The sequence below is a fragment of the Schistocerca piceifrons genome, chromosome 5 (assembly GCF_021461385.2).
Source record: "Schistocerca piceifrons isolate TAMUIC-IGC-003096 chromosome 5, iqSchPice1.1, whole genome shotgun sequence".
Taxonomy (NCBI): Eukaryota; Metazoa; Arthropoda; class Insecta; order Orthoptera; family Acrididae; genus Schistocerca; species Schistocerca piceifrons.
In genome coordinates, this window is record NC_060142.1 from 69,122,409 (window position 1) to 69,149,898 (window position 27,490).

General features: G+C 43.0%; 1 protein-coding gene across 1 annotated transcript in view; it reads right to left on the reverse strand.

Moving 5' to 3' along the window:
- Nucleotides 1-27,490, reverse strand: part of LOC124798740 — a 162,893-nt gene that overhangs the window by 33,440 nt on the left and 101,963 nt on the right. The window contains exon 5 of the mRNA XM_047262267.1: nt 14,668-14,952. Within this exon, the coding sequence (XP_047118223.1) occupies nt 14,668-14,952 (285 nt within the window). The remainder of the gene's footprint in view (nt 1-14,667; nt 14,953-27,490) is intronic.

The following is a 27,490-nucleotide window of genomic DNA, read 5'->3' on the forward strand; positions in this document are numbered from 1 at the left end:
ACGACCGACGTCCGAAATAATCGATAGTGAAATTAATAATCAATGGGTGAAGTAGAATAACACTGCTCCTCTGTTTTGACTAGGGCTGTTGATAAAATATCATTGTACCGATATATCGATATTCTCTCTAATAATCGTCGATATATATCGGAGGTTTTTGCACCGGTATATCAACATCAAAGCGGCAATATCGAGTGCTTGTATTTTATTTTATATTATATTTTTTCACAGTTCTCGAAAAATATTTGAAATTGTTCTTTTGAAATTATAGTATAACATAACTTTGCTTTCCCTGTGTGAAGCAGTCTTATTACTTTTTGAGCTTTCATCACGTCCAATCTTTTTCTTTGACTGTGTGGAGCAAGTATATGTGGCAAAAAATAAGTGTAAGTAAACAGCAGTCTAATGGGGGTACTGACTTTAAAGGAATATATTATGACTGTGGCCCCGCACTACGAAAAAATTACAAAAGAAGGAGTCGGATTGCGCTGGTGAAGGGGGAGGGGGTTGGGTGGTGGTGTGAATGGAGATTGGAATAACAAGATTTCCAATGTGAAGAAATAGCACATCAGTTTAGTGTGCCACTTCTTCACTTCGGATTCTTCAAAAACTGTTGCCGAAAATTATCAACAGAAATCTGAATGACTGACTGGTTCAGGGGAGGGGACTAAACAGCGAGATCATCGGTCTCGTCGGATTAGAGCACGGAATTAGCCGTGGCCTTTCACAGGAACTATCCCGGCATTTACTTGATGCGATTAAGGGAAACCACGTGAAGCCTAAATCAGAATGGCCGGACGCGGGTTTGAACCGTCGTTCTACCGAATGCAAGTCCAGTGTGATAACCACGGCGCCACCTCGCTCGGCAATCTTAATCAAAAAATTGGTCTTTGTGGCGGGCAGAGACGTTTGAGGGGAAATACTGACGTAATCGGCGCTTGGCTCTACCGATAGAAACTGCAACGTTTTTATAGTACAACTGCGAGGTCGCTCCCTTTGGCAGAAATGAATACGCAGGGAAGCCGACGTCAAGTGTAGTGGACAAATCCGATATGTGTCGAAACAGACCGACGGGCGCATCGAACTCCTTTTATTGTGCCACTTACCTGCAGCTACCACTGTTAGCAAAGTGTCTGTAGCCAAGCGTGAACACGCATCGTTGTCTGTTCAGTTCTTGTTCTAAGAGTGAAAGGCAGGTTGCTACCTTGTTGATGTTCAGAATATTCAATAATAATTCAGTACCTAAATAAACATCTCTAAAACCGGCAGTACATTTACAATGTGCAGCCGGTATTTTTATAGGCCAGTTGAAAGGGTACAGTACCGCCCGACATTGAAAATAGGTACAACATTCTTCGTTATTCTTGTCAGAACAACATATTTTTTGTAATAATAACTCAATTTCACTTAATACACCGAAGCCGGATACCAGTGTAGGAAAGAAGGACAATTTATTTATTTAATTGATCACATGTGCACTCCCACAAAATAAATCCCTACATCCAATTTGGTGAGATCTGTGAAATGAATGAATGTATGGTCGTCTGCTAACTGCAGATAGTGAATGTGCAATATATTATCATCTTTGATACGGTCCTCTGGCCACCTTTGGTGGAACCAAAGAGATGAACTTTACCTCAGCTTTGAGCGCCTGAAATGTGGCTGAACAATACGGTAGCAAGGTGCTCCCCCACCTCGGCGGAGGTGCGAGATGACCTGAAGAACGGCCATGTTTCAGCACTCTGGCGCTGGATCTTGTGTTGGTAAGACTTGCCTTAGGTGTGCTCCGTAAAGACAGACGAGTGGAGAGAATGGTATACATGTGAAATACTTAAGAGTAGTTTGGAATAATTATTTCTCTATTTCAGGAACTTTTGGGGAGGGAATTACATGACAGGCAGGTAATATTAAGGGGATCGTAGTAATCTTCAGAAGTGACCAACGGTCACAATGAAACCACGTGTAGCAATAAGTTGAAATACTTGCGAGTGCTAGTACTAAGTTGAAATACTTGCTAGTGCTAGTACTAAGTTGAAATACTTCCGAGTGCTACAGTTAAGCTGAATTACTGGCGTGTGTACTATAAGTTGGAAATATATAAGAAATGGCGTGTGCAGGACTTGAAATTAGAGACGAGCAATTCCACATCGTGAGTACTGTGTCAGTCTCAATCTGTGTATGAGACAAAGGATAAAGAGAAATATTCTCCTAGGTATCAGTTGACGACTCGCGTGTGTGACGAATATGATCTTAATATTACTTTGTGCGTTATGTTTCTGTGTGACGCTAGATTCAAACTCTAATACTCTGAGAGAGAAGGAAGGTGAGTCTAGCCAGCAACGCCACTTGGCTTGCATTGCTCAGGAAGACGCGCATATATCCTCCAGAGTTCCTAGTAGGAAAGAAAAGTTACGAAGTGGGGCGGTGTCGTGTGAAACTGGGATGAATACTAATTGAAGTGACAAAGCTGAAAGTGAACTGATTCTAACGTTGTGACTATTCTTTATGATGTATTCTATGTTGCCAGTGTGATGTATTTCATGTACTTTAAGTATGTATGGTTTGCATGGGAGAGTAGCAAGATAGGTTCAGAGGCAGTGGGTTATGCATATTCCTTGTTGTACCGCTCGGTCTGGAGTAGATTTGCGTGATGATGGGTGTGAGAGTCGTAGGGTGAGATAGAGTAAAAGATCCACCAGCCTATCCAGAAAGTGCACTGTAGCGTTAGATAATTACGAGACCATAAGACAGAGAATCACCAATGTAAAGCCATGCCCACTGGGCGGAGTTTCTCATGTGTAATTGTTGTATAAAATGTAATGGTGTGTTTAGATTATCTTCGAATCATAACAGAATTTATCGAAAAAAAAGATAGTGAAAAGAAAAAGATTGGTGGTCTTGTTCTTCGAATAGTGTGTAGTCATGATATCCAGAATTTATAGTGTGTGCGCCATTCATATTCAGTGCGATGGTCACGTGTTGATCAAAGCCGTTGGGTAAGAAAGAAAATGTGGTATTGTCAGAGCGTAGTGAACAATCAGAGTTGTGTAAATTCCTAATAGTCACATATGCGTTATCCGTTTCCGTTGCATAATATTCAAACAGGAGAATAATTTGTAGCTTAATTGTGGGTACTAGAGCTCATAATCAGTCACTGATGTTACTCAAGAAATAAGAATAAATCCACTCGCTTGGCAGACCACTCATCTTGCAGGCCTGACTGCTTGATGCCACAGTATGACCAAGGCATGTGGGTGCCTCTCACAGTACCCTGTTATTTTTCCGTCGATATATCGATTTTCAAATATTCTTCATTATATCGACAGCAGATAACGATACCCTTTAAATATCGATATATCGGATTCCCGATATTTTTATAAATATGAGCAGTCCTACTTTTGACAAGGGAGAGAGCAGGACTCCGCGCAGAATTTAAACAACAGCCACCATCTCTATTACAGTGTTACTTGCTAATTTCATATCAATATCTTCCTTAATCACATGTCCCAATTGCTGGAAGTGCATGCCAGAATATCCATGCTGCTATATTCCGCAGGATGACTAGTGCCAAGACAATGTTTGGCGGATTTACTCGGCTGCCGTAAGCGTGTGTGACGATTATCGCTCAGTATACCGGTGCGCAACAGGCCTGACAGTCTGACCAATACATGACACAGCACAACTGCAAGGAGTACGGAAGACACCCGACTTACGCAAACCAATATCATCCTTTACGGAACCTAAAAGGACCCTAACCAAAAAAGATGGTGCTCGCAAAACGCACTTCACATCATGTTTCCGCATAATATGCCCAATGCTGTCCGAAATGCTCCCTGCGTAAAGCAAAAATGCGTAGATTTAGGTGCCACCTCGGGACGCTGGGACACGCCGTTTATAGGAAGCCTGATCAAACTGACTTGCACAGGGTGGCGCAAGAAAAAGTGGCCCCGAATACTAGATAGCAAATTGTCGCCCGTCAGTTGCCATCACTTGTTTCGAAGTTGTCGCAACTAAATTTTGTATTGTCAGTTTTTCTTTCTCGTCTAATTATTACATTTTTATCTACTTGTTGTAGCATCTTCTCGTGGCGGGCAACAATTCGTGGGTAATAGGCGAACAGTCGGTACTGGGGGCCGTTGTTCCGTGCTCCACCCTGTATCTGCAACCTGACAGTTTGTCACCGTTTCGCTCTACATGAAGGGGAACTCCGTACCTTGCTTCACAAGGCCCATTTTATCTCGGAGTCTGAAACTTTGTCACCTGAGGCAGTCCATCTCGAAGTCACCTTTCGTCAGAATGGTTACAGTGAAAGACAGAGACGTACATTGCAATATAGACCAACCGTACACCGGATGAGTGACGATAATACCGAGATGGTACCTAAATCTAAGGGCCTTTTTTTCCTTATTCAGGGGGCATTTCGAACAGGATTGGTGGTATTTTGCGGAAACATCTGTGATCGGGGTCCTTTTATGTTCCATAAACGATGACCTTGGTTTGCGTATGCCGGGTGTCTACCGATTTCTTGCACTTGTAGCATGTCATATACTGGTCAGATTATCAGGACTGTGGAGGACCAGTGTACTGAGTGTAAGCGTCACACACGTTTACAACAGCCGAGCAAATCCGCCATTGGCACCGGTCGTCCTATGGAATATAACAACTCGGAGATTCTGGCGTGCGCTTCCAGCTACTGTTACAGTGACTTAAGGAAGCTGTTGGAATGGTGGTTTTTGTTTAAATTCTACATGGAATCCTGTTCTCTCCCTCGTCAAGAAAAAAGAAAGGAAAACCGAGGGACAGACTTAATCCTACCTCCCCCATTGATTATTAATTTTGCTATCGATTACTGCTGAAATGAAATGAAATGTCGTGTGGCTAGGGCCTCCCGTCGGGTAGACTGGTCGCCTGGTGCAAGTCTGTAGAGTTGACGCCAATTCGGTGACTTGCATGTCGATGGCGATGATATGATGATGGAGACAACACAACACCCAGTCCCCGAGCGGAGAAAATCACCTACCCAGCCATGAATCGAACCGGGGCCCCTTTGCGCAGCATTCGGCCTCGCTGACCACTCAACTATCAACTTCGGACATCTTTCGTTTATGACATCGCTAGAATTTAGTGTGTGTGTGTTATCTTTCTGGAATTTCTCTGGAAACTGAGATTTTAAATTCTCTTTCACAGCACTTACTTATGGTATGTATGCCATGAAAATAACACGTGTGCTCCTGTCGAAATATCGGCGGTTGTTGATATCACCCGGCTGCATTCACACACACACACACACACACACACACACACACACACACACACACAATCACTTACACACACACACACACAACACACACACACACACACACACACACACACACACACACACACACACACACACACACAGGCACGTACACATCTATTACTCATTGACTCACTTTAGCGCTCAATTTCGCGCCGGGAAGATGTACTAAACAACACAAACAGATTGCGATTCAGTCTTTTAATGTCAAGTCCGTTAAACACAGGAAACAGATATCAACATGTGATTCTTCAATTTCTCCAGGTGTGTTTCATCACGAAATAAATTCCAGGTGAACAGCCTGGTTTGAGTGTACAAAGGACACAGTATTCCGGAAAACGACCTTTTTACTATCATAAGGTGTGGTGATCACAAAGGACGCAGTATAATGTACATGATGTTCATTGGCACACCTGATGATGGTAACAAGGTCGTTTGCCGAAATACTGTGTCCTTTGTACACTCACACCAGGCTTTTCACCCAAGATATGTTTCGTCAGATATCAACACGTCATTTCCGGACTTCGTTATGTGTCACCCTTTCTTATCGCCACCCCTAACCCTAGTTGTAATAGTGGTACCTTACTCCCACAGTATTTTTATACAAATAATGAGTCATGCATGTACATCATTTACTTGAAATTTCTCCAGGCATCGCTGAGTTTCGTTCCTTTGTCACCCCGTTTTCAAACCTGCTACCGCCGCCACCCCTTTGTCAGGTAGTTGGTTCTTGCCCTCACGTAGTATGCGATTACCCAATTTGGCCGAAATCGAGCTAATGGTTTAGGATGAGATGTGGAACATGCATGTGTATGTACGGATACAGGCTGGTCAAAAACAATCTGGAAAGCCGGTAAGGGTGTTGCAGGGTAGGCTGAAGGTTGTTCTGAGATATAATTTTGAAAAGATCGATACGTTTCTGATTTAAGTTTCATTGATGTTAGCACAACGGGTCATTGCTCATTGCCCGTGCACATTCAAGCGGCCTGCTAGAGACAGTTTTTCCAAATGTGTTCATCGCTTAGTTTCCTCAAACCGAACAAACGATCTCTTTCTCACCTAGCTGAAATTTATCACTTGCGAGAAAAGCAAGTTTTAAGTGGTAAAGAGCATTTGAACAAGTTGTAACTCATTGACCCACAGATGTCTGATAATTAGCTCATTTTAGTGTGTGCAAGTGCTTGAGTCTGCGCGAGCAATGAGCTGAAGGGCTAACGTCAATGCTAACTAAATCGGAAACGGTGCAACATATCAAAATTTTCTATTAACAATTATTCCTCAGCACAGCCTAACTTGCAAGACCCTTAAAAGTTTTCACGCTGTTTCTGACCATCCTGTATACATACAATTATTTTTACAAATATATAGCTGATGCATATTGATACGATGCTACTGTAGAAGTGTATACCTTCCTCATCAGTTAACACATTCTAAGGTGTATAGTAACGTTTCTCATAATTGCGATCTGTGGAGCACGTGAAGTAGTTTAATTGAGACCTTGACGCAGCTGGATTAGCATTGTACATAACATCATGGTGAACCTTTAGACATTTCAAGAGAGACAGGTAGGAAATGCTACTTGGTTTTAACATTTCATCGGTGACGAGTTTATTAAAGGCGGAATGGAAAGTGATTGGGACGGAAATACGCAGTGTCCTTTCACCGAAACCGTCGCAGAATTCGCTTGAAGCGGCTCACGGATTTCATGAAAACCTAAAGCTGGATGGGTGGTGGGACTCTGAAGAACGCGTGTCGGTGGGTTCACTGAAAGACAAGGGGACCCCTACGTTGACTCTGCTCAGATCACAGTACGACAAGAAAATGCCCGTACCCTTACCTCTAGGTGGAGTTAAGTGTTGGTGCCCGCACTACTTTACCGCGAGATGTGGTTGAAAGAAGAGATGGAGTTTAATCAGGGAAGTTACAATAAAGTGAGGAACAGATGTATTGAAACTTCGGATGCTGGGGCGTAGATGTACTTTAGAAAACGACGGTAAAATTGTTCACATTCTATTCAGTTTGAATGCTGCAAGTCGTGGTACTTAAACATTCTGACTGTTAGTTTTGCACATAGAACAAAAACTAAGCTGGGATACTATATGCACAGCTAGCTGAGGGGCTGTGTCATCAAAGAGGTCCTGTAATGTGCATATTTAGCGTTCTTCCACTGCTGCCGAGTTATAGAATACTAGTATGGATTAATAGTGTACGCTGTCTTCTCTCTGTGAAAGGAAACCTCATCATGTAGGGTTTCAGGAAATCAGTAATGTTTTGCTTCACTAATTCTTTGTTTTCTGTATTCTTTGCTTCTTCCGTCCTCAATTATCTTGCTTTTTCCTAAATATTGGTAGGATCTTCTTTTATTTTATTTAGACTAATTTTGATGTTTATTTCTTCTGATTTCTTTGATGTAAGGAGTATTTCTGACTTTTTCTGTTATTTTTCAATTTTTACACATTCCTCACTATACTGGCCATAACTTGTAAAGTTCTACCGAGATTTCTTTCACCTATAGCTGTCACAGCCGCGTCATCTGCAAAGCTAAGGATCCATATTCCGTCATCATTTATTACGATACCTGTGCAGTATTCTTAGGTCTCATTTACTGTATGTTCTACGTAGATGTTCAGAAAGTATAGGGACAGTTTGCTTCTATGTCTAACGCCCTTACTATTGTAACTTCTTTACTGTATCTATTTGTTCTTTGCGTTGTTCTTCAAATACTTCTGTCTCTACAGTCAAGCTTTACCATTTCTAGAATATTAGTTTGTTCCATTTGACAGATGCGAACGCTTTCGTGAGGTCTACGGAAGCTATATGTATTTTTCCGTTGACCAGAGAGGTCTCTTCAGTTATATTGCAAAGACATAAAGTAGCTTCTCTTGTGCCTCTATCTTCTCAGAAGCCAAATTGGTCTTGAACTAAAGTGGCTTCAGTTTTGTTCTTAAAGATTCTATGTATTATCCTTGATGATACTTTGAAAACGTGAGACCGAATTCTCAAATTCTTGTGATCTTTACACTTATGTGCTTTGGTCTTCTCTGGAATGATCGTTACGACACTTCTCAGAGCCAGCACAAGCAACGTGCGAAACGTGATACCGCAAGGGGCGACGGCACATCTGCAGGGCGGCAGCACAGTGGCGGCATTGTCGCCGTCTCTGTTGGGTGAGACGAGAGAGAGAGATGAGAGTAGCCATTGTTGTGTTTATGTGGCAGCTGAGTATTTTTGCCAGTTGTTGTTTTTATTTTTAGAAAAGCCATTGTAGCTATTCTATCGTTCTTCACTACTAAAGATGCAGAATTCATTTCGGCAGCTGGCCGAGGTAGTCAAGAATTGTCAGACGTATTGCTTTCTCTAACCGCGGAAAAAAAAGCGCGTCACAGTATGTTGTAACCTGGGATTATATAATTTACATTGGTGTGCGTTTTTCATGCACAGCAAAATTAGTACTGTACATGCAACTTACCAATTATGGAATGGTCAGACACGAAAGAGCAAACAGATTATAAGAACGACACAGGTCAAATGTAAGTTCTTTCTAAAGAGCGATCGCAGTACAACGCTTTAATATTTTTCTTTTATCTTCTATTACTTTCTTAATTTCGAAATTTTAAAGCAAAAAGTTATGAAAAATGGAAAGGACGTCATCCCATTTCCTTAAATTGGAGCAATTTTCCAGGATTTTCCTTTATAAAGAAACATTTAAAACGGAGATAAGTATTTCAGCTTTTGCTTTGCTGCCGTCAATTTCAGTTCCAGCCTCATTCACTAGAAACTAGACATTAACTTTGGTGTCACTAACAGCCTTTACATACGACTAGAGTTTCTTTGGGTTTGTGAAAGACCACTTCACAATATTCTGCTACGGTAATCAGTGAAGGCATCACGCATTACTCTCTTGACAGCCAAACCCGTTTCATTTGGCATCTCTCATCTAGAGCCCTTCGCTTTGTTTTACACCTATTATGCAGTAAACTATGTTCTTTAGAAGTTTCTTTAAAGTGGCTGTACCATGGAGGCTCCCTCCCATTATAAACTGTTCTACTGGGTACATATCTGTCTTGTGAATGGTCAACTGTTCTTCTAAACTTGAGCCAGAGTTCCTCTACATTCTCCTGCCCTGTGCTGAAAGTTTCAAGTTTCTCATTGAGATATGACACTACTGATTCTTTGATCTAGTTTACTCGTATATCTTTCTGCTTGTTTTGGTCGTCCTTTGCCCGTTGATAATCATTGTTGTCGCAACCACATCTTGGTGACTGATACCAGTTTCGATGTGGACACCCTCAAAGATCCACTATATTTCCATCATGAGTGGGATTTGCAGTTATCTTTTCTGGGTAGCTTTCAGTGAAGGCATTTATTAAAGTTTCACAGGATGTTTTATCACGCCCACCAATATCAAAACTGTTATATCTACGATTAATTGAGGGCTGATTAAAACCTCCACCGATGATTTCAGTGTCATTGGGTAACTTACTTACAAGTGAATTCGGTAACATCGTTCTGTGCTTAAACACCCCCCCCCCCCCCCTTCTATATTCCCTCCTCACCCCTCGCTATGTACATTTACGCCAGAATGTTCAGTGGAGTGCTATGTAAAAATATGAAGTAAATCAGTCGAAATCTTTCTGCGATTTTTGGTAACAACCTTTCCTACTTTATATGTTACATGTACAGGATGGGCATTCTAATCCATAATGGGAATAATTCTGGATGGAGATTAGATACTGCTAAATGTTCTACATACAAGTTGCAGGTGGCAAATAGTCATGAATTTCTAGTAATGGCCGTGACCTTGGATGTGATTTTCAAGCTTATGTGGAGGTGAAAACGCTTTTGTAAAATGGGAATCCTAATATTTGCTTCAAGATTTGAAAAGAACAGCTGATTTTACGTATAAAATTATACATTATTCAAGGCCATGGCTAGTTCAATGAAGGTCAAACAACCAAACACGTTTTTAGTTGTAGTAGGGATTAACCTACAGCACAGGCAAGAGTACAGCAAAATACAGTGTGAGACGCAAACTGGAAGGGGCATCCCGAGGAATGAGAAGCGAGGGGACTCATCCTACGGCTTGTAAATCAATGATCTACGTTTTATTTATGCTTGGTCTGTCTTGCAAATGCCAAAATAATATTTATACGCTGTGATTTATTTATTTTTTCCAATAAACACGTTAATTAAAATGTACAGTTCAGATATGTGTTTTCTCATTCCTAATGTTATGTTACAAATAGGGGTATCCGTGACACGAAACTCAACCTTCGCATGACCTTCCATAGTTACCTTTAAAATCATGGTTATTGATAACGATACGTGAGCCGTTTACGATAACGATACGTGAACCGATTATGCCATTTCCAGTCTACATCTAACATTAATTTTGCTGTACCCTCCTCTATTCTGAGTTAATCCCTACTAGAATTGAAAAAAAAGAAAAATAATAGATCAGTCGGGCTGTTCTCATGTGATTAGCTTCCAGAACTGATTTTAATTTAATTTCCGTATAATTTTCGAATTTTTCGGTGGATTTTTGAAAAATTTTCTTTTTAACATACCTTGTCCTGACAACTACGAACACAACAAAGACAAAAATCAACCGAATCGGTCGAGCCGTTCTCAGGTGATGACCTCTCACACATGCAACAACTGATTGTTCTTTATATAGATTCTGACAAATGTGTTGCGGGCGGTACTTAATGATCCTTCCGTTGCTGTGGGATTACCTTTCAAAATTTCCCTACACTAAATTACTTCTTAGAATTGATTAGTTCTTATGAACCAAGACTATAACTTGTTAGAGTGTTAATATTTCTTTCGATGTATTCGATGAAAAAACTAAGAGCCTTGCTTGTACCCGTGTACATTTTTCAACAAAAGATACGCTGAATTCTATAAGCTAGTTATTTGGGAGGAATTTTAAATTAAAATTGTTGTATAAACAAGTTATTTATTAGGTGGCTGCACCTGAACTCCCTTCTTTTATACATTTTGAGGTGTTACATTATTAATAACTCACGATATGAAGCTTTATAATATTCTGAAGTGGTTTACTAATATTTGAGTTTAAATAACTTTATTCCAGGGAAAAATGGTTTCTGAAAACTGACGAAAACTAATCTACATGAAATTCCGAAGGCCTAGTTAGTAATCCAGAAGGAAAATTATATGGGTTCGATTAAATGTGATGTAATCTCTCTGTACAGCAGGAGAGGAAAGAATTCCTCAGTTACACGAGACCAACGCCGGTATCGTACCATTATTTCGACCAGGGCCGCTTCCTCGCCACTTTTCTTTAATTTCTTAGTTTAAGAAATGGGAAAAAGGGAGACGAAGAAAGCTAAATGAACATAAAGATTTTAAATAAAGCACCTGCATCAACAATTAGTTTCACGTAAACGTTTTCTACAGGCTGGATCGAGACATGTCCGACGGGAGAAAAAGACTGTCTGGCACTGAATGTAGGAATCGACGGGTGCTTAAGGGAGAAGATGATAGGAAGGAAAATTATGCACTATAACGATATTTCAAGCCAAAGAGAGAACGACCTATCAGCGGCGTGGGTGGAAAGATGGATGCAGAGCCACAGACCGAAGAAACTAGTCGAACTACTAAAGCTACATTTTCATCTTCAGGACATCACCACAAAACTGACGAGAACATCCCTGTGACCAACGAAGACAACAGCAATGCTGAAAGTGGAACATGCACAAGATGTTCAACAGGCTACCACCATACTGAAGACCTGGCTTATGAGGGAAGTTCCAAGAAGGACGCATCAGCCGGAGCTGAAATCAGACGACGGGACTCGGAAAATACCAGATGGACATCAGCTGCGGTAGACACCACCGCAGATGTGATTGAAGGCGAGCCTAAACTAGGAGATATAATTGTCTCAGATCGCAGAAGATGGTCAGAAATTATTGCGTTCGAGCGACTTTGGTCATACGAGGTCCTCCCGAACGCCTTATAGAAGCGGAAGAACGTTCTAAAAACGCGAACAACCTGCATCCGCACCTTGTGCATTACAGCTGTTCTTCGAAGAACCTAGAAGAAGCAGATAGACGTTGGTTGGTGTACTCAAAGAGCACACATGGCGTCCTCTGTTTTTGTTGCAATTTTTTTCGTCAGGTACAGTAAAACTTGTGAAGAACGGTATAAGCGACTGGAGTCACCTTGCTTCTTATGTCGAAAGTCTTGGGAAGTCTACCGAGTATTTGAAATCACACAAAAACCTGATAGTGTTTTCTGAAGGATTGAAAAATTCACGAACTGTCGACTCCCATCATCAAAGACTGAGTGCGAACATTGGAAAAACGTTCTTGAGTATTTAATAGCGATAGCAACTTTCCTTGGTAAGAATGTCTGCCTTTGAGAGGAAGTGCAGGTACACTCTTTCATTGTGACATGGGAAACTTCTTGAATTAATTCTGAATGTTCGACACTATGATGATTGAGCACCTGCACAGAACAAGACAATGGGAGAATAAGAGTCTCCATAGTCTTGGAAAAGAAATAATTAGTCGTATTGGATCATCTATAATCAACAACATCTTACTAATGATGGAATCTGCGAAGTATTACAATATTACTATGGACTGCAAATCAGGTATTTCAAAAGTTGAGGAGATGACAGTTGTGACGTGCTTCGTCCAGAGACACGACTCGAAGAGGCATTTAATGTCCGAATTCGCGGTTATTTCGTGATATTTCTTTCAGTGCCAAATTCTTCAAGCTCCACTTTGACGCAGCACTATAAAAATATCCCGTTGCATAATATGACAGGTCAATGGCGCGAAAATGTCTGCAGTAAAAAGTTTTAGATTTGATCAAGATAGCGTTCTGTGTACCATGTAGCACTCACTCACTGAATCTTGCTGTAAACGATTCCACTATGTCTTCCCATTATACTATTTCGATGTTTTCGACCTTGAAGAGCTTGTGCTATTTCTTCTCGTCCTCCGTTCGGCTTTGAGATATCTTGAAGAAATGTCTACGTGACCTGAGGCTGAAGCCGCAGAGCTATACTAAGTGTGAAAGCCGCACTGATGCACTTACTCCCCTGAGGTTTGAAATTGGAGGAATTTATGAGGCGCTTGCTCGCATATCAGAAGAATTCGATAGCCTGACTGCTCACGAAGGCGCAACGCTTGCGAATCAATCTGGTACGACGTACTGCTTCACATCATTGTAGTCAACAAACCCCTCCAAAGCACTGACACAAAGGTTTTTGAGGCCCTGGAAATGTTTGAGAGTACGAAAACATATTTTGAAACCTGCAGAACGAAAGAAAAGTTAGTGTATTTCTTGACGGACTCCAAAGAATTGGCCACAGTATTGGAGCTAGAAGATCTAACATTACCGCGTGTTTCCTGGCAACAAAGCAAGAAGCCCAGACGCTTTACCTAAGAAGGAAGGGATGAGACAGTAGACGGGCCAATGAAACGTTACAAGATGGGATTCTACTATTATCTTTACGACGTGTTCACCGTATCTTTGGATGAGAGATTCACTCAGCTGAATTATCATTCCGATCATTTTCGTTTGCTATACGATCCTGGTAGCCTGGATGAACAGTGTTGAAGTATCGTTGCGGTTTTGCAACACAACGAGTCAAGCAACGTTGATGCGCTGGAGTTAAAAGAAAAGTTCGCGGCCAACGTTCGTGGAACCTGGGGTGGATCCAATAGAGACTTTCAGTTTTACAGGAAGACATAAGTTTTGCCCCAATGTTAATATTCCTCTAAGAATTCTTCTAACACTTATGTTGACAGATACGAGCGGAGAGAGATGTTTGTCAAAGATAAAATTTATAAAAACATATCTCAGATCAAAGATGAGCCAAACTTGTTTTAGTGAACTTTCGACAATATCCGGTGAGAACGCAGTTTCAGAGGACTTAAAATACTCCGATCGAGCGAAAAGGTCTGCGCGAGCGTAAACTAGGAAGTTTCGATTTGTCAGATTTAAAAAAAAGTTGAGTTGCTTAGTTCTTTATCATGTTGTCGTTTATTTTGTTCAACGTAAAATAAATTGTTATTGTAGGCTTTATTGTTCATAACAAATTAACACGTGAATTTTGAATTGTGTTGTAATTATATTTGTTTTCCGCAGAATATATAAGCGTACTCAAATGTAAAAACTGTTCAATTTATGGTGAATTCACAGGGCAGGCAGTTAGGCTTGCACCGGATCTGATACTTCTGTTAAAATCTTCTGGGACTGTACCCGTTTTATGTACATCATTGATTACAAGGTACACACATCTCCACAAAAGTGACATATTAGTGACTAAACATGTCACTGGTTGTAAATCTTAACGTGCCCAGCTGTTAATTTCTCGATGAATGATCTACTCCCACAGCATCTCTTCTGAGGGAGCCACAAGGTGGTAAGTGAACCGCCCAGCTCGTCGTACATCCAGCGAAGCAGATGTGGCGAGGCGGCACGGAGAGGAATTCGGGGGAGTCCCCGACCGGCCGCGTGCCGGGCTGGGGCGGCGCGATCCATCCGCCTGATTGGCCGAGCCGGCCCGCCGGCCGCCGTAATTGGCCCATTTCCGCGAGGTGGCGCCATCCGTTGTGTCAATTACCGGGGCGCCCCCGGCCGCCGGCCGGCACGGGAAGCGGACTGTTCGTTTGCCGGACCTGCAGATCAAGTCATTGGCCAAGTTTACTCGAGTTCTTCCCCGTTCTTTGCCCGCCCACGGTTTCGACTGCGCCGTAGAAAGAGCCTACGTAGTACCACTCGAGGCGGAACCGACAAATATCCTCTACAGGTCTGCGCAGGAGGGTCGCAGAAGGTATACAGACACTACTGTACAAGTGTTTCTCGAAACATTTAGAAGGTGTAACACAAAAATAGATACGAAAACTCTTTTTCTTATTGTCGTACTAACCAGCTGGGATCACATAACAACCACGATTCCACTCCTTTATTTGTTGTTTCTTATTTTTCGAGTACTCCTTCATACTGTCCCATCGTCTTTCTTCTTTCCATGCTCTTCCTGAGCTCTCGATTTTCCTGTCTTGAATGCCTTCGTAGTACTTAAGTGTTTTCTTTACATTGTTTCTTTTTCTGTGGTATTCGTTGTTCCTACTTCTTTTTTATTAGGAACTCGTGGTACAGTTGAGTTACTTTTCCAGAAACAAAGGTTCTTATGTTAGCCATTTTAAATTCATTTCGTATTGATATCCGAAGAACATTAACCTTCACTTTCTAATTACATCCCTATCTCGAAAACTCTCTGTATGTTTTTGTAGATCTCCTCATTACTTCTCTTTCTTCATGTCCTGGTGTGTGTCCAGCAAGTACATTTTAGTGACCTGTCTATCAGGTATCTTTATTCTGTTCCCAATATGATTTGTTGCTAAGTATTCACGTTCATATATACATTCCGATCTTACGACTGCAAAACATTGCTTTAAATTTGTTCTCCAGAAATGAATTTCTTTAGTAGATATTTTTCGTTAAGCCTTATAAGCTCATTTTACTGATTCTTACATCTACTGTAAATGTTCGTAGCTCACAATATTTATGTTTTTTGATGCATTTTTATTTTTTATTTTTAAAATATTATAGCTCTATTCTTTCTCCAAGATTCAATCGAGTATCTCCCTCTTTTTTTATTTCTTCTAGAGTAATTAAAAAAAAATCGACTGAAAAAGCTAGATAGTTAATGTAAGTTCCATTCGATTTCCTTCCTAGAATTATCCGTTTCCTTTTGCGAATTTTTGTCTTCAAATTCCAGCTCCTAAAATTTTTTTAAACCCAGTTCAGCTGTAAAAGTAAAAGCCTTTGTCTTACATCACTTTTTACTTCAAATGCCTGAGAAATTCCCCCCATAAATTTCAGTATTAACTAGAGTTCGGTATTTACTAGAGTTTTCATTTTCTATTTTTAAAATTTTGTTTTAACAGCATTTTCTGAAACAGATGCATTTACTATTTTTTAAGAATGTATGGTACTTTGAAAGGGGAGATCAGACAAGGCCACAGATCATGGTATTCGCTACTGATGATGTCATTGATAAACACAGCAAGGTAATACGTCCACATTTCAAAATTAATATTACCGGTTTGAATGCCATGGAGCTTCCCAATGAGAGGTTGAATACCACGACACGGTGACTGCACTCGTTTGTAAATGTAGCCCAAGAGCACTTTCTGAAATTTGTAAATTTGTGGTAAGGGCTTATGGGACCAAACTGCTGAGGTCATCGGTCTATAAGCTTACACACTACTTCATCTAGGTTAGTTTAACTTGCGCTAAGGACAACACACACACACACAAACACCCATGCACGAGGGAGGACTCGAACCTCCGACGGGGGGAGCCGCGCGGACCGTGACAAGGCGCCAGAGACCGCTCGGCTACCAAGCGCGGCACTTTCTGAATGTCTGAAGAAAATGTTAAAACTATGCCAGCCAAGGAAGTGAGCAAACAGAAACTAATATTGTCATTAACAGGAAAATAATAGATTTCGTCAACAAATTCTTGTATACAGGGAGTAACGAAAATAAGCCGACAAACCTCTCCGCTGTGGCCGAGCGGTTCTAGGCGTTTTAGTCCGGAACCGCGCGACTTTTACGGTCGGAAGTTCGAATCCTGCCTCGGGCATGGATGTGTGTGATGTCCTTAGGTTAGTTAGGTTTAAGTAGTTCTAAGTTCTAGAGGACCTCAGATGTTAAGTCAAATAGTGCTCAGAGCCATTTGAAAAAAACTCGAGTGTTTTGTAGAGGGCATCTTGAGACACAAACTGGAAACGAGAACCCACAGAGAGAGAGCTGTCAGAGCCCTCTCATGTCTTTTTCGTTTTTGTAATCTGTCCATTGGCTGTTACCACTTGTTAAATGTTTGCGAATATTTTAACTTCTTGGAAAGAGGTTATTATATTCCTTATGCAACAAATGTGAAAATCCAACACACATGACAAAGAGGTATATTAATAAAAGGTACATGTGAAGATGCTGGTGTGTGTTTCACTGCTCGCACATTGACCGTAATTAAAAGTAAGCTAAGATTGGTTTTCCACCGGTAATTTCAACGTGAACTGCGCGGAAACAATTGTAGCCACCCTCGTAATTTGCTTATTTTAATACGATTTAGATAGATGATTTTATACTCCTCTTGACAGATCTAGGAACAAGAAAGTCAGATAGAAATCAAATAATAGATTGTCATTCGTATGAAGCAATGTTTGGATGATCGAATATCACACACGAGTTGTGCCCCGTAAAGTAAGGTTGCTCCGTTGTCCTCTTGCAGACAATGAAGACTCCAGTAAAGTATTCAACACAGTCTCTGTCTGGCGCGATCGCTTTCCAAGCCCCACACGGGTTGGTCAAGGTTCGTTCCAGGCGGTATGTGCTGTGGACTATATTTCTCTGATTGGCGGTGGAGATATTTCCCTCTCGGACTCCCTGGCTCCAACCAAGATGGCATCTCAGAAACAAATTACAGTTTCACACTCCCAGGCGACATACTGACGGCAGTGGAAAGTCGTCAGTTTGCTGATTAAGTAGGAAATTACGACCCCCGCGGACGTGATTATGCCAAAGGTGTTTACCAAAAGCATGGGAAGAGTAAAGACATTTTCGAAAAATAGTCGGGACAATAGGGGAAGAAATGAGCATTTTCTCATGTCTCTACGCTAACGCCATAACTAGAACTGACATTGGCCACCAATAATTGCCGCGAATCTTTCTGGGACTCATGAGACAAGTCCTAGTTGCCTTATACGAGTTTCTGGTGGAATTATTTTTGTTGAGACGAGAAAGCTGCTGCCTCGTAATGACTGGGTGTTGTATGATATCCTTAGGTTAGTTAGGTTTAAGTAGTTCTAAGTTCTAGGGGACTGATGACCATAGATGTTAAGTTCCACAGTGCTCAGAGCCATTTGAACGATTTTTTCGAGAAAGCTGGGCCGGCCATAGTGGCCGAGCGGTTCTAGGCGCTTCAGTCTGGAACCGCGCAACCGCTACTGTCGTAGGTTCGAATCCTGGCTCGGGCATGGATGTGTGTGATGTCCTCAGGTTAGTTAGGTTTAACTAGTTCTAAGTTCTAGGGGAGTGATGACCTCAACTGTCAAGTCCCATAGTGCTCAGAGACATTTGAACCTTTGAGAAAGCTGGACAAACGAAGAGGACAGAGAACGTTCGATTTCAGAGAGCGTACAGAGGACCCTGGGTTTCGCAGAGAGGAACAGAGAGCGTTCTTTTCCGGAGGGGGTAGAGAGAAGATTCTTAGTCGGAGAGTTTCTGATATCGATGAGGAGCTGTTGCTCTTCGTTCGAGAACGCAGGCGGCGGCCTCCATGGTGAACAATCACACGGCAGTGTTAGTACTTAACTGAGATCAGCGTGAAACTAGGAACCCTGCGACGAATACTGAGTCTATTCAAAGCCGTAGTGATGATTTTTAATTTTTCATTATAGTTCTTTCGCGATTTGGGACTCAGAGTTATCTCTGACTTGCTCGTTAACTTGCCTGGTGTACATACGAACTCTGGTTGATATCTAACCTCACCTTGACACAATGGGTAACGCAGTTATTTCTGTCACATAGTTAAAAGTCGACTCAGTCTCTTTCTCTGGAAGTAATGAGTCTTTTATACTGCGTTTACCGTCACCTTTCTACCCACCATTCGAAAATTATTTTTAACTCAGAGAGTTTGAGATCACACGTATTCTTTATTACTTCGGGACGAACACGTTCTCCACATTCAATTTCTTTCGTTTGTGTAGGTTTTAGAATCTAATTCACCTGGACATCATTTCAGTAGTTAGTTAACCCCATGTTAACGATAGGTTAACGAAAGCCATCTGCAGTACATAAATGAGAGAGATCTTGTTTTTGACGACAACTCCGTGGTGCAAATCTTCTTTTAAAACAGATTGTTTCTGACCAGCCTACAAGCCGTAGGGTATAGTCCTTATTTTTGTATTCATCATTTATTCTGAGCTGAGAGCTACGGGGGCGGTAGTGTAGCTACTGGCAGGTCTCAGTTAGCCGGGCAGGTCCCAGCAGAGGAGCTACACAATGTGTGCCTCACAACGACCCATCTTATATATTACATATCCCATTCCTTATCCTCAACTATCATTCCTTTTCCTCGTCTAATTACCTTACAGATGCCTTGTGATTAGCCTGGGGGCCGCGCGGGATTAGCCGAGCGGTCTGGGGCGCTACAGTCCTCCCTCGGGCATGGGTGTGTGTCTTTGTCCTTAGGATAATTTAGGTTAAGTAGTGTGTAAGCTTGGGGACTGATGACCTTATCAGTTAAGTCCCATAAGATTTCACACACATTTGAAGGGTTTTTTTTTATTAGCGTCGGGAGGGATGAATCATAAGGGAGAAAACCCCGAAAGAAAATCTAGAGTGGGACCCAAAAGCGGATGGAAGACGTACTACGTCCCATCCCGGAGTCTCCTGCAACCGAAGTGATGCCAGACTTATTGGCTTGCTTGCCTGTGGACACAATCATTTAGGTCGACAGGGAGAACATGATGATTGGGCGACTCACGTGTCTGTATATTTATCGATCGCGCAGTTCAGCGACGTGCGTTTCGGAGAGGTTTATTGTTAAAATTACGAGAGTGTATCGGGAAACCTGTTACTGTCTGCCACATAATCCTCCGATCAAAAGTATCCGGACAACTACTAGTGTACGTTAACACAAGTGGTGTCCACGCTTCGCCTTTATGGCGGATTCGTTTCCGTGACATCACTTGAAGTGAGGTGCGTGGCTATCTATGGGGAAACGTAGGCTATTTTTCGTCAAGAGCCGATACCAGTGAAGGCAATGATGTTGAGCGCTTGCGTCTGGTGCGGAGCTAACATTCTAACTCATTCGACAGGTGTTACGATGGCTACTGGTCGGGACTCTGGGCAGGCCAGTCCGTTTCAGGAATGCTGTCGTCCACAGACCATTGCTTCGCAAATGGTGCTTTATGAGAGTGTGCGTAGTCCTTATCGCCTCCGAACTGTTCCTCTATGGTACGCAGTACGCAACGTTGTAAAATGTGTTCTTTTCGTTCCGCAGTTAGGATTTTGTCAAGCACAATAAAGGGACGACGTCTTTACCACGAAAAACACACGCGCCCAGGTGCATCGGGTCGGAGAGCGGCGGCGGTCGAGGCGAGGGAGCGACGTACAGTGGCTCGTCCTGGGGTGCGGTGGCGCTACCAGCGGGCGACTGCGACGGCCGCAGGTTCCCGCGAGGCCGTGAATCTGGCGGAGGAAAATCAGCAGAATCACGGGGAAAACGACAAATGCGATTTTGATTCTAGTGACGGCGCTGCAAACCATCGGGACCTGCAATTAGATACGTATGTGTGCCAGTGCGTTTCTGGATCTCGCTTCGCTCCCTGCGCTGACGTCTGCCGTAAACCCTGTGAAAAACAAGATCACGCGGTGCAAGGCGATACAAGCGGACCGTCGGCGGCAGCGGATGCTGCGGGTGGTGGAGCAAGTGAAGCGGCGTCCGACGGCAATGGCCATGCAGGAGTTCCGCCGGCGACAGTCCGTCGCGTGGGTTGGAAAGACGGAAGGCGAGAAGCAGCTGCTGCTCCTGTTGCCGTTGTGCGGTGCGAAGCTTGGCCATCTGTTGTTTAAAAGTGCGGACGAAGTGTTCTGCTTCTCCGTTGGACTGGAAGTGATATGAAGTACAGTAAAGCGTCGATTATCGGTAGTGATTGGGGGACATAGGGGTTCGGAAAACTGGTTTGTTCGGATAATCGAACTGTACATGCTCATTTGCCAAAAAGAAGTACTGTACAGTAAATTTATTCATGAAAATAGGTATTACAAAGTAACATACAAAGGCAATTTTAGTAGGAATATATAGTAATAATCTCGTACTTGTCCCTTATAGAAAGGCAACACGTTTACGTTTAAGCATTTTGTATCGTCAACTTCACTTCTTTACGCAGTACCACACAAGTGATCGTAATAGAGAACTGAAGATCACTGTTTGCACCGTGAGCTCTTCTTGGGGGCGCGCAATCCTTCAAACTGCGCGGAGCGGCACGCCTCAACTCTAAGCTGGCGCAGCTGTTGCTGTGAACAGCTTTGATACTGCCGCTACTTCTACTGCCAGTGCCAAGTCGACAGAAGTGTGCTGATTGTTCAAACACAGCGACTGGCGGCCGGTCAGCAGCGCCTTGTGAAGGCCCCATTAGAAGCAATGTTGAGCCAGCGGTGGCGCACTGCGGCGACTACTGTGGGGAACTTGGTTTGGGAGTGAGGGGGATAATGGACGGTAGGGTGGGAGAGTAACAGGTGCAAGCGAGTACACAGTTCGGTTAAGCGGTCGTTCGGTTGACCGACGTTCGGATAATCGACGCTCTACTGTACTTGTTAGATGATGAATGCCATTTCGTTCACAAAACTGTTCAAAATAGTGGGCCGTGAACTGAGGTCCGTTGTCCGTAACAATGACTTTAGGCAATCCTTCAACTCAAAAAATTTAGAACAACTCATGAATGGTGGTACCTGACGCGGTAGAGTTCACGTAAATGGGAACTTGCTGAAACAGTCTACCACTATGAGCCAACTAGTGTTCCAAAATGGTCCTGCAAAGCCTATGTGTACTCGTTGCCACGGGGCCAAGCTGATATTCTCTGTGACGTCATCCGTTCAATGTGAGCGTCCATGCCTTGCCAAGTACAGTGCCGGCGAGCTAACTGTTTAGTGCAAACAATTCTCCAATGTCCTTGGTGAAGCAGTTGTAACACATCCTTTTGCAACAATGTGGAAATTCTTGATGCAATAATTTACCGACAGCCGTATGTATTGTAGAAATTTATTTTATTTTATGAACTTCTATGTGCTACCAGTTTCGGCATTACATTGATGCCATGTTCAGGCCCCACTCGTCATAGTCGTAAAATCGCTATACACAGAAGGAGCCATGTAACTGGATCCGTGAATCAATCGTCCTGCAACAGCTCTTGGTGGCCACTGTCAGACTATACTAAGATCACACCTTGTTGTACTGGAAGGTTATGCAGAGGAGCAAAGAATCGGAGCACGATTGAGTTCTGAATGCTGTTCAATGAGCGGCGCCAAGGCGTGCGAAGCAATGGAACAAAATCTTGTTACCATGGTCCGCTTTCGTGGCCTGTGCAAAAAAAAAGAGCTATAATTCAATGGAAAAGACTGCAGCAATTCAAGAGTTCTGCGCATCGATTTGCCAACAAGATGCGTCAGAGGAGTCAGAATCAGAGGCAGAGCCAATCGGAAGGCGAGAAAGGTCGTCAGCATTTCCATGCTTTGCCGTACGTCTGTACACAATTTCGTACCGATACTAGGATAGAACCAAAGCCCAACGTTTCAATTTTTGAGCGGTATGTGAAGGATCAGGCATCGACGGATGAAACAAGGATTGCAAAGGCTTCGGATTTGTCATTAAATTGAACTTACGACCAAACAGATAGTGATGGAATTTTGTCACAATATACACAATAGCGAGAGTTTCTGTTTCAGTTTGTCAATAATTGCGCTGAGTCTGAATTAACAACTTGGAGGAAAAAGCAATAGGTCTGTGTTCTGTACCAATTCTTTGTCAAAGCACAGCACTAATTCCGGAAGAGGAAGCATCTACTTGCAAAATCACTGGCTTGGCAGGATCAAAATGTGCTAGACATCTGCCACTGCCGGCCGTGGTGGTCTCGCGGTTCTAGGCGCTCAGTCCGGAACCGCGCGACTGCTACGGTCGCAGGTTCGAATCCTGACTCGGGCATGGATGTGTGTGATGTCCTTAGGTTAGTTAGGTTTAATTAGTTCTAAGTTCTAGGGGACTGATGACCTCAGCTGTTAAGTCCCATAGTGCTCAGAGCCATTTGAACCAACCATCTGTCACTGAACAAGGCATTTCTGAGGTTCTGAAATGCGTCGTGACAGTCGTTGGTCCACAAGAAAGGCACATGTTTCCGATGCAAGCGATGCAATGGGGCCGCGATCTGTGAAGCGTTCGAAATGAAACGAATCTAGCATATCAGTTTGCCTAGCACGGACTGCAGTTCAGATACACTGCAAGGAAGAGGCAGGTCACGGATTGGAAGCTGACTGTTTATCACATGATCTAAGTACTCTTAGTTCCGTCTGCAAAAGTCACTATTTTCGAGACGACATTTGAATTTACACTTCCTAGTGAGAACATGTAAAGCGATATATCACTGACGGTATATCTGTTCCTGCCTGTCCTTATGGCGAAAGGACTGAAATCTGGCTGCCGCGGCCGGAATCTACTGTTTTTAATACTGACATAATGCATCTACTACTTCGTCATAGGAGAGTGCGTCGGAAGAGTTTTTTAATTAAGGAAAACACAGGGGTTCCAGCAACGTAAAGGAAATAATGAGATTTCGCAGTACCTTGAATTCTATGGCCTTGACAGGGGGCCTGGAACTGCTTTAGTGCCGAAATGGTGGAATGTTGTGTGGTGGCACTTGTTGGATCAGTTGGTTGGTAGGTTGGGTCGCAGGTGCATCTTGTGCGGCAAGCAATTGCTGTACAGTAGACAGCAATGTGGCAATTTGCTGGGTCTGAAACTGAAACATCTGGTTTAGTTCCAGAGCAGGAGGAACCTGCAGCTGAGGCGCAGGGGCGGGGAGTGGAGGGGGCGTGGTAGCCATTCTAACGCTAAAAAATTACAGGAAAATATGACAAGACAAATAGAAAAGCGATGTGCAAAGCATCTGAATAGAGGAATAAATTAGTTCTGCAGTTGCCCTCCTGTAGTACATACAACAATAAGAACAAATGAGCAAATAGAATCACTGTATAGCAGACATTAAAAGCAAACAAAACTCGATAATCGGACTCGTCGCCACTAGGTGTGCCTGTACCCTCCAGTAATGTTTTGTGGTTCCTGGCTGGATGAGGAGAGGGTGGTATGACAGGTGGGTGGCCGGTTTCCTATCACTACAACACAAAATGTACACGTGATTAAAATACACTTTATTACAGAAACCAATTGAGTATTCAACTTCAGTTATGTCCAATCTGTAGTTTTGTGGATAAGAGCAGTCCAATAACGTGTACTAGTTCTTGAATATTGTCTATGTTCATATCACAACTCTTGAATATTGTCTGTGTTCATACCACAACAATACTACTGGCCATTAAAATTGCTACACGAAGAAGAAATGCCGATGATAAACGGGTATTCAATGGACAAATATATTATACTAGAACTGACATGTGATGACATTTTCACGCAATTTGGGTGCATAGATCCTGCGAAATCAGTACCCAGAACAACAAACTCTGGCCGTAATAACGGCCTTGATACGCCTGGGCATTGAGTCAAACGGACCTTGGATGGCGTGTATTGGTACAGCTGCCCATGCAACTTCAACACGATACCACTGTTCATCAAGAGTAGTGACTGGCGTATTGTGACGAGCCAGTTGCTCGGCCACCACTGACCAGACGTTTTCAATTGGTGAGAGATCTGGAGAATGTGCTGGCCGGGGCAGCAATCGAACATTTTCTGTATCCAGAAAGACCCGTACAGGACCTGCAACCTGCGGTCGTGCATTATCCTGCTGATACGTAGGGTTTCGCAGGGATCGAATGAAGAGTAGAGCCACGTGTCGTAACACATCTGAAATGTAATGTCCACTGTTCAAAGTGCCGTCAATGCGAACAAGAGGTGACCGAGACATGTAACCAATGGCACGCCATACTATCACGCCGGGTAATACGCCAGTATGGCGATGACGAATACACACTTCCAATGTGCGTTCACCGCGATGTCGCCAAACACGGATGCGAGCCTAGATTCATCCGAAAAAATGACGTTTTGTCATTCGTGCACCTAGGTTCGTCGTTGAGTGTACCATCGCAGACGCTCCTGTCTGTGATGCAGCGTCAGGGGTAACCGCAGCCATGGTCTCCACGAGTTGATAGTCCATGCTGCAGCAAACATCGTCGAACTGTTCGTGCAGATGGTTTTTGTCTTGCAAACGTCCCCATCTGTTGACTCATGGATCGAGATGTGGCTGCACGATCCGTCACAGCCATGCGAATAAGATGCCTGTTATCTCGGCTGCTAGTGATATGAGGCCGTTGGGGTCCAGCACGGAGTTCCGTAGTACCCTCCTGAACCCACCGATTCCATATTCTGCTAACAGTCGTTGGATCTCGACCGAAGCGAACAGCAATGTCGCGATACGATAAACCGCAATCGCGATAGGCTACAATCCCACCTTTTTCAAAGTCTGAAACTTGATGGTACGCATTTCTCCTCCTTACACGAGGCATCACAACAACGTTTCACAAGGCAACGCCGGTCAACTGCTGCTTGTGTATGAGAAATCGGTTAGAAACGTTCCTCATGTCAGAGCGTTGTAGGTGTCGTCACCGGCGCCAACCTTGTGTGAGTGCTCTGAAAAGCTAATCATTTGCATATCACAGCATCTTCTTCCTGTCGGTTAAATTTCGCGTCTGTAGCACGTCACCTTCGTGGTGTAGCATTTTAATGGCCAGTAGTGTATATTCAGTGTTTAACGTACACCTAGCTAAGATGTGAGGCACCGACCATCACTGTGGAAGAGTAGAGCACAGTGGAACGCATTGAGGTGCCGAGATTCAGAGACTGAGACAGCTCGGTCGGCGGTGGCGGCCCAAATGCACGCTGCCCGCGGGGCGTTACCGGCGGGTAACCTGGGGGCGTGTCTTGGTCTTCTCTTGTCATAGGCGCTCCTAGTTCAGCGCCTGCTATACAATGTTTCCTAGTAAAGACCGGTGTGCTGGCGAAGGCGTACGGCAGCACAGAAATGATCTTGATGGATTTGTTACTCACGTGACATTCACTCGCCAGACAGTGTTCGAAGTTCTGAAATCTCCTAGTCGACCAATTTTGTTGTTACCGTTTCTCTATTGATGACACAGTTTGATCCCATCTCCTTTTATACTCCGCCTCTGTTCATATCTACTGGTCAGTTCTGCACTGGATAATGATGTCCGAATCCTTTTGATCTTCTGGGGAAATGATTATTGCAGAAGAACCAGAGATATTAAAAGGTCGTATCGAAGCCTATAAACTGGCGTGCATCTACTGCACCACTCATGACGAGCAGGAGGGGGGTAGCTCGTAGTAATACGAAACTCACCTTCTGCAACACACCGAAAGCATGTTCCCGAGTATAAATTTTGGTGCGAGAAGGTCGCAGCTAGGAGACTGTCTGCGAAATACGCAGGATTCTTCGTTTAAATCTTCTTAAAAAATTACAACCGTAAGTTTTCGTTGATATTATTTCGGGTATCCTTCAAAAGTTTAATTACCTTTCTTGCAGATACAGTCGTTCTGCTCACAAAATATTGGCGAATGGGAATAAATACTTTTTAGTATCCACTTCCATTCGCTCTGTAGTTTCTACATTAAAGATACAGTTTGTAAGTAGGGTGTTTAGGTTTTTATGTTGGTAACGCCATGTAGTGCTCTATATGAAAATCACTGTGCTGTGTGCAGTCTGTGGCTGGTGTGCATAGTTGGAATTCGCTATTGTAGTGTCGGGCAGTTGGCTGTTAACAGCGCGTAGCGTTGCGCAGTTGGAGGTGAGTCGCCAGCAGTGGTGGATGTGGGGAGAGATGGCAGAATTTTGAGAGCGGACGATCTGGACGTGTGTCCGCCAGAAAAAGGAATTTGTAATATTGGATATCATGAACGATATACATATGATGACTTTTGAACACTTTTAAGGTAAATACATTGTTTGTTCTCTATCAAAATCTTTCATTTGTTAACTATGCCTATCAGTAGTTAGTGACTTCAGTAGTTCGAATCTTTTATTTAGCTGACAGTACTGGCGCTCTCTGTATTTCAATAGTTCGAGTAACGAAGATTTTTGTGAGGTAAGTGATTCATGAAAGGTATAGGTTATTGTTAGTCAAGGCCATTCTTTTGTAGGGATTTTTGAAAGTCAGATTGCGTTGCGCTAAAAATATTGTGTGCCAGTTTAGTGATGATCAGAATAAGTAAAGAGAGAAATGTCGGAGTACGTTCAGTTTTGGTCAGCTGTTTGAAAATCAAATACCATAAGGGGTTTACCAGCACAATCATTCATAAATTTTTCTAAGAGGACTTCTCAGTCTGTTAGCTACAAACTGCAGCCGGAGAAAATGTACCGTTGGCTTTTGCACACTCGATTTCAAGACTGCATTCATTTACAGGTTG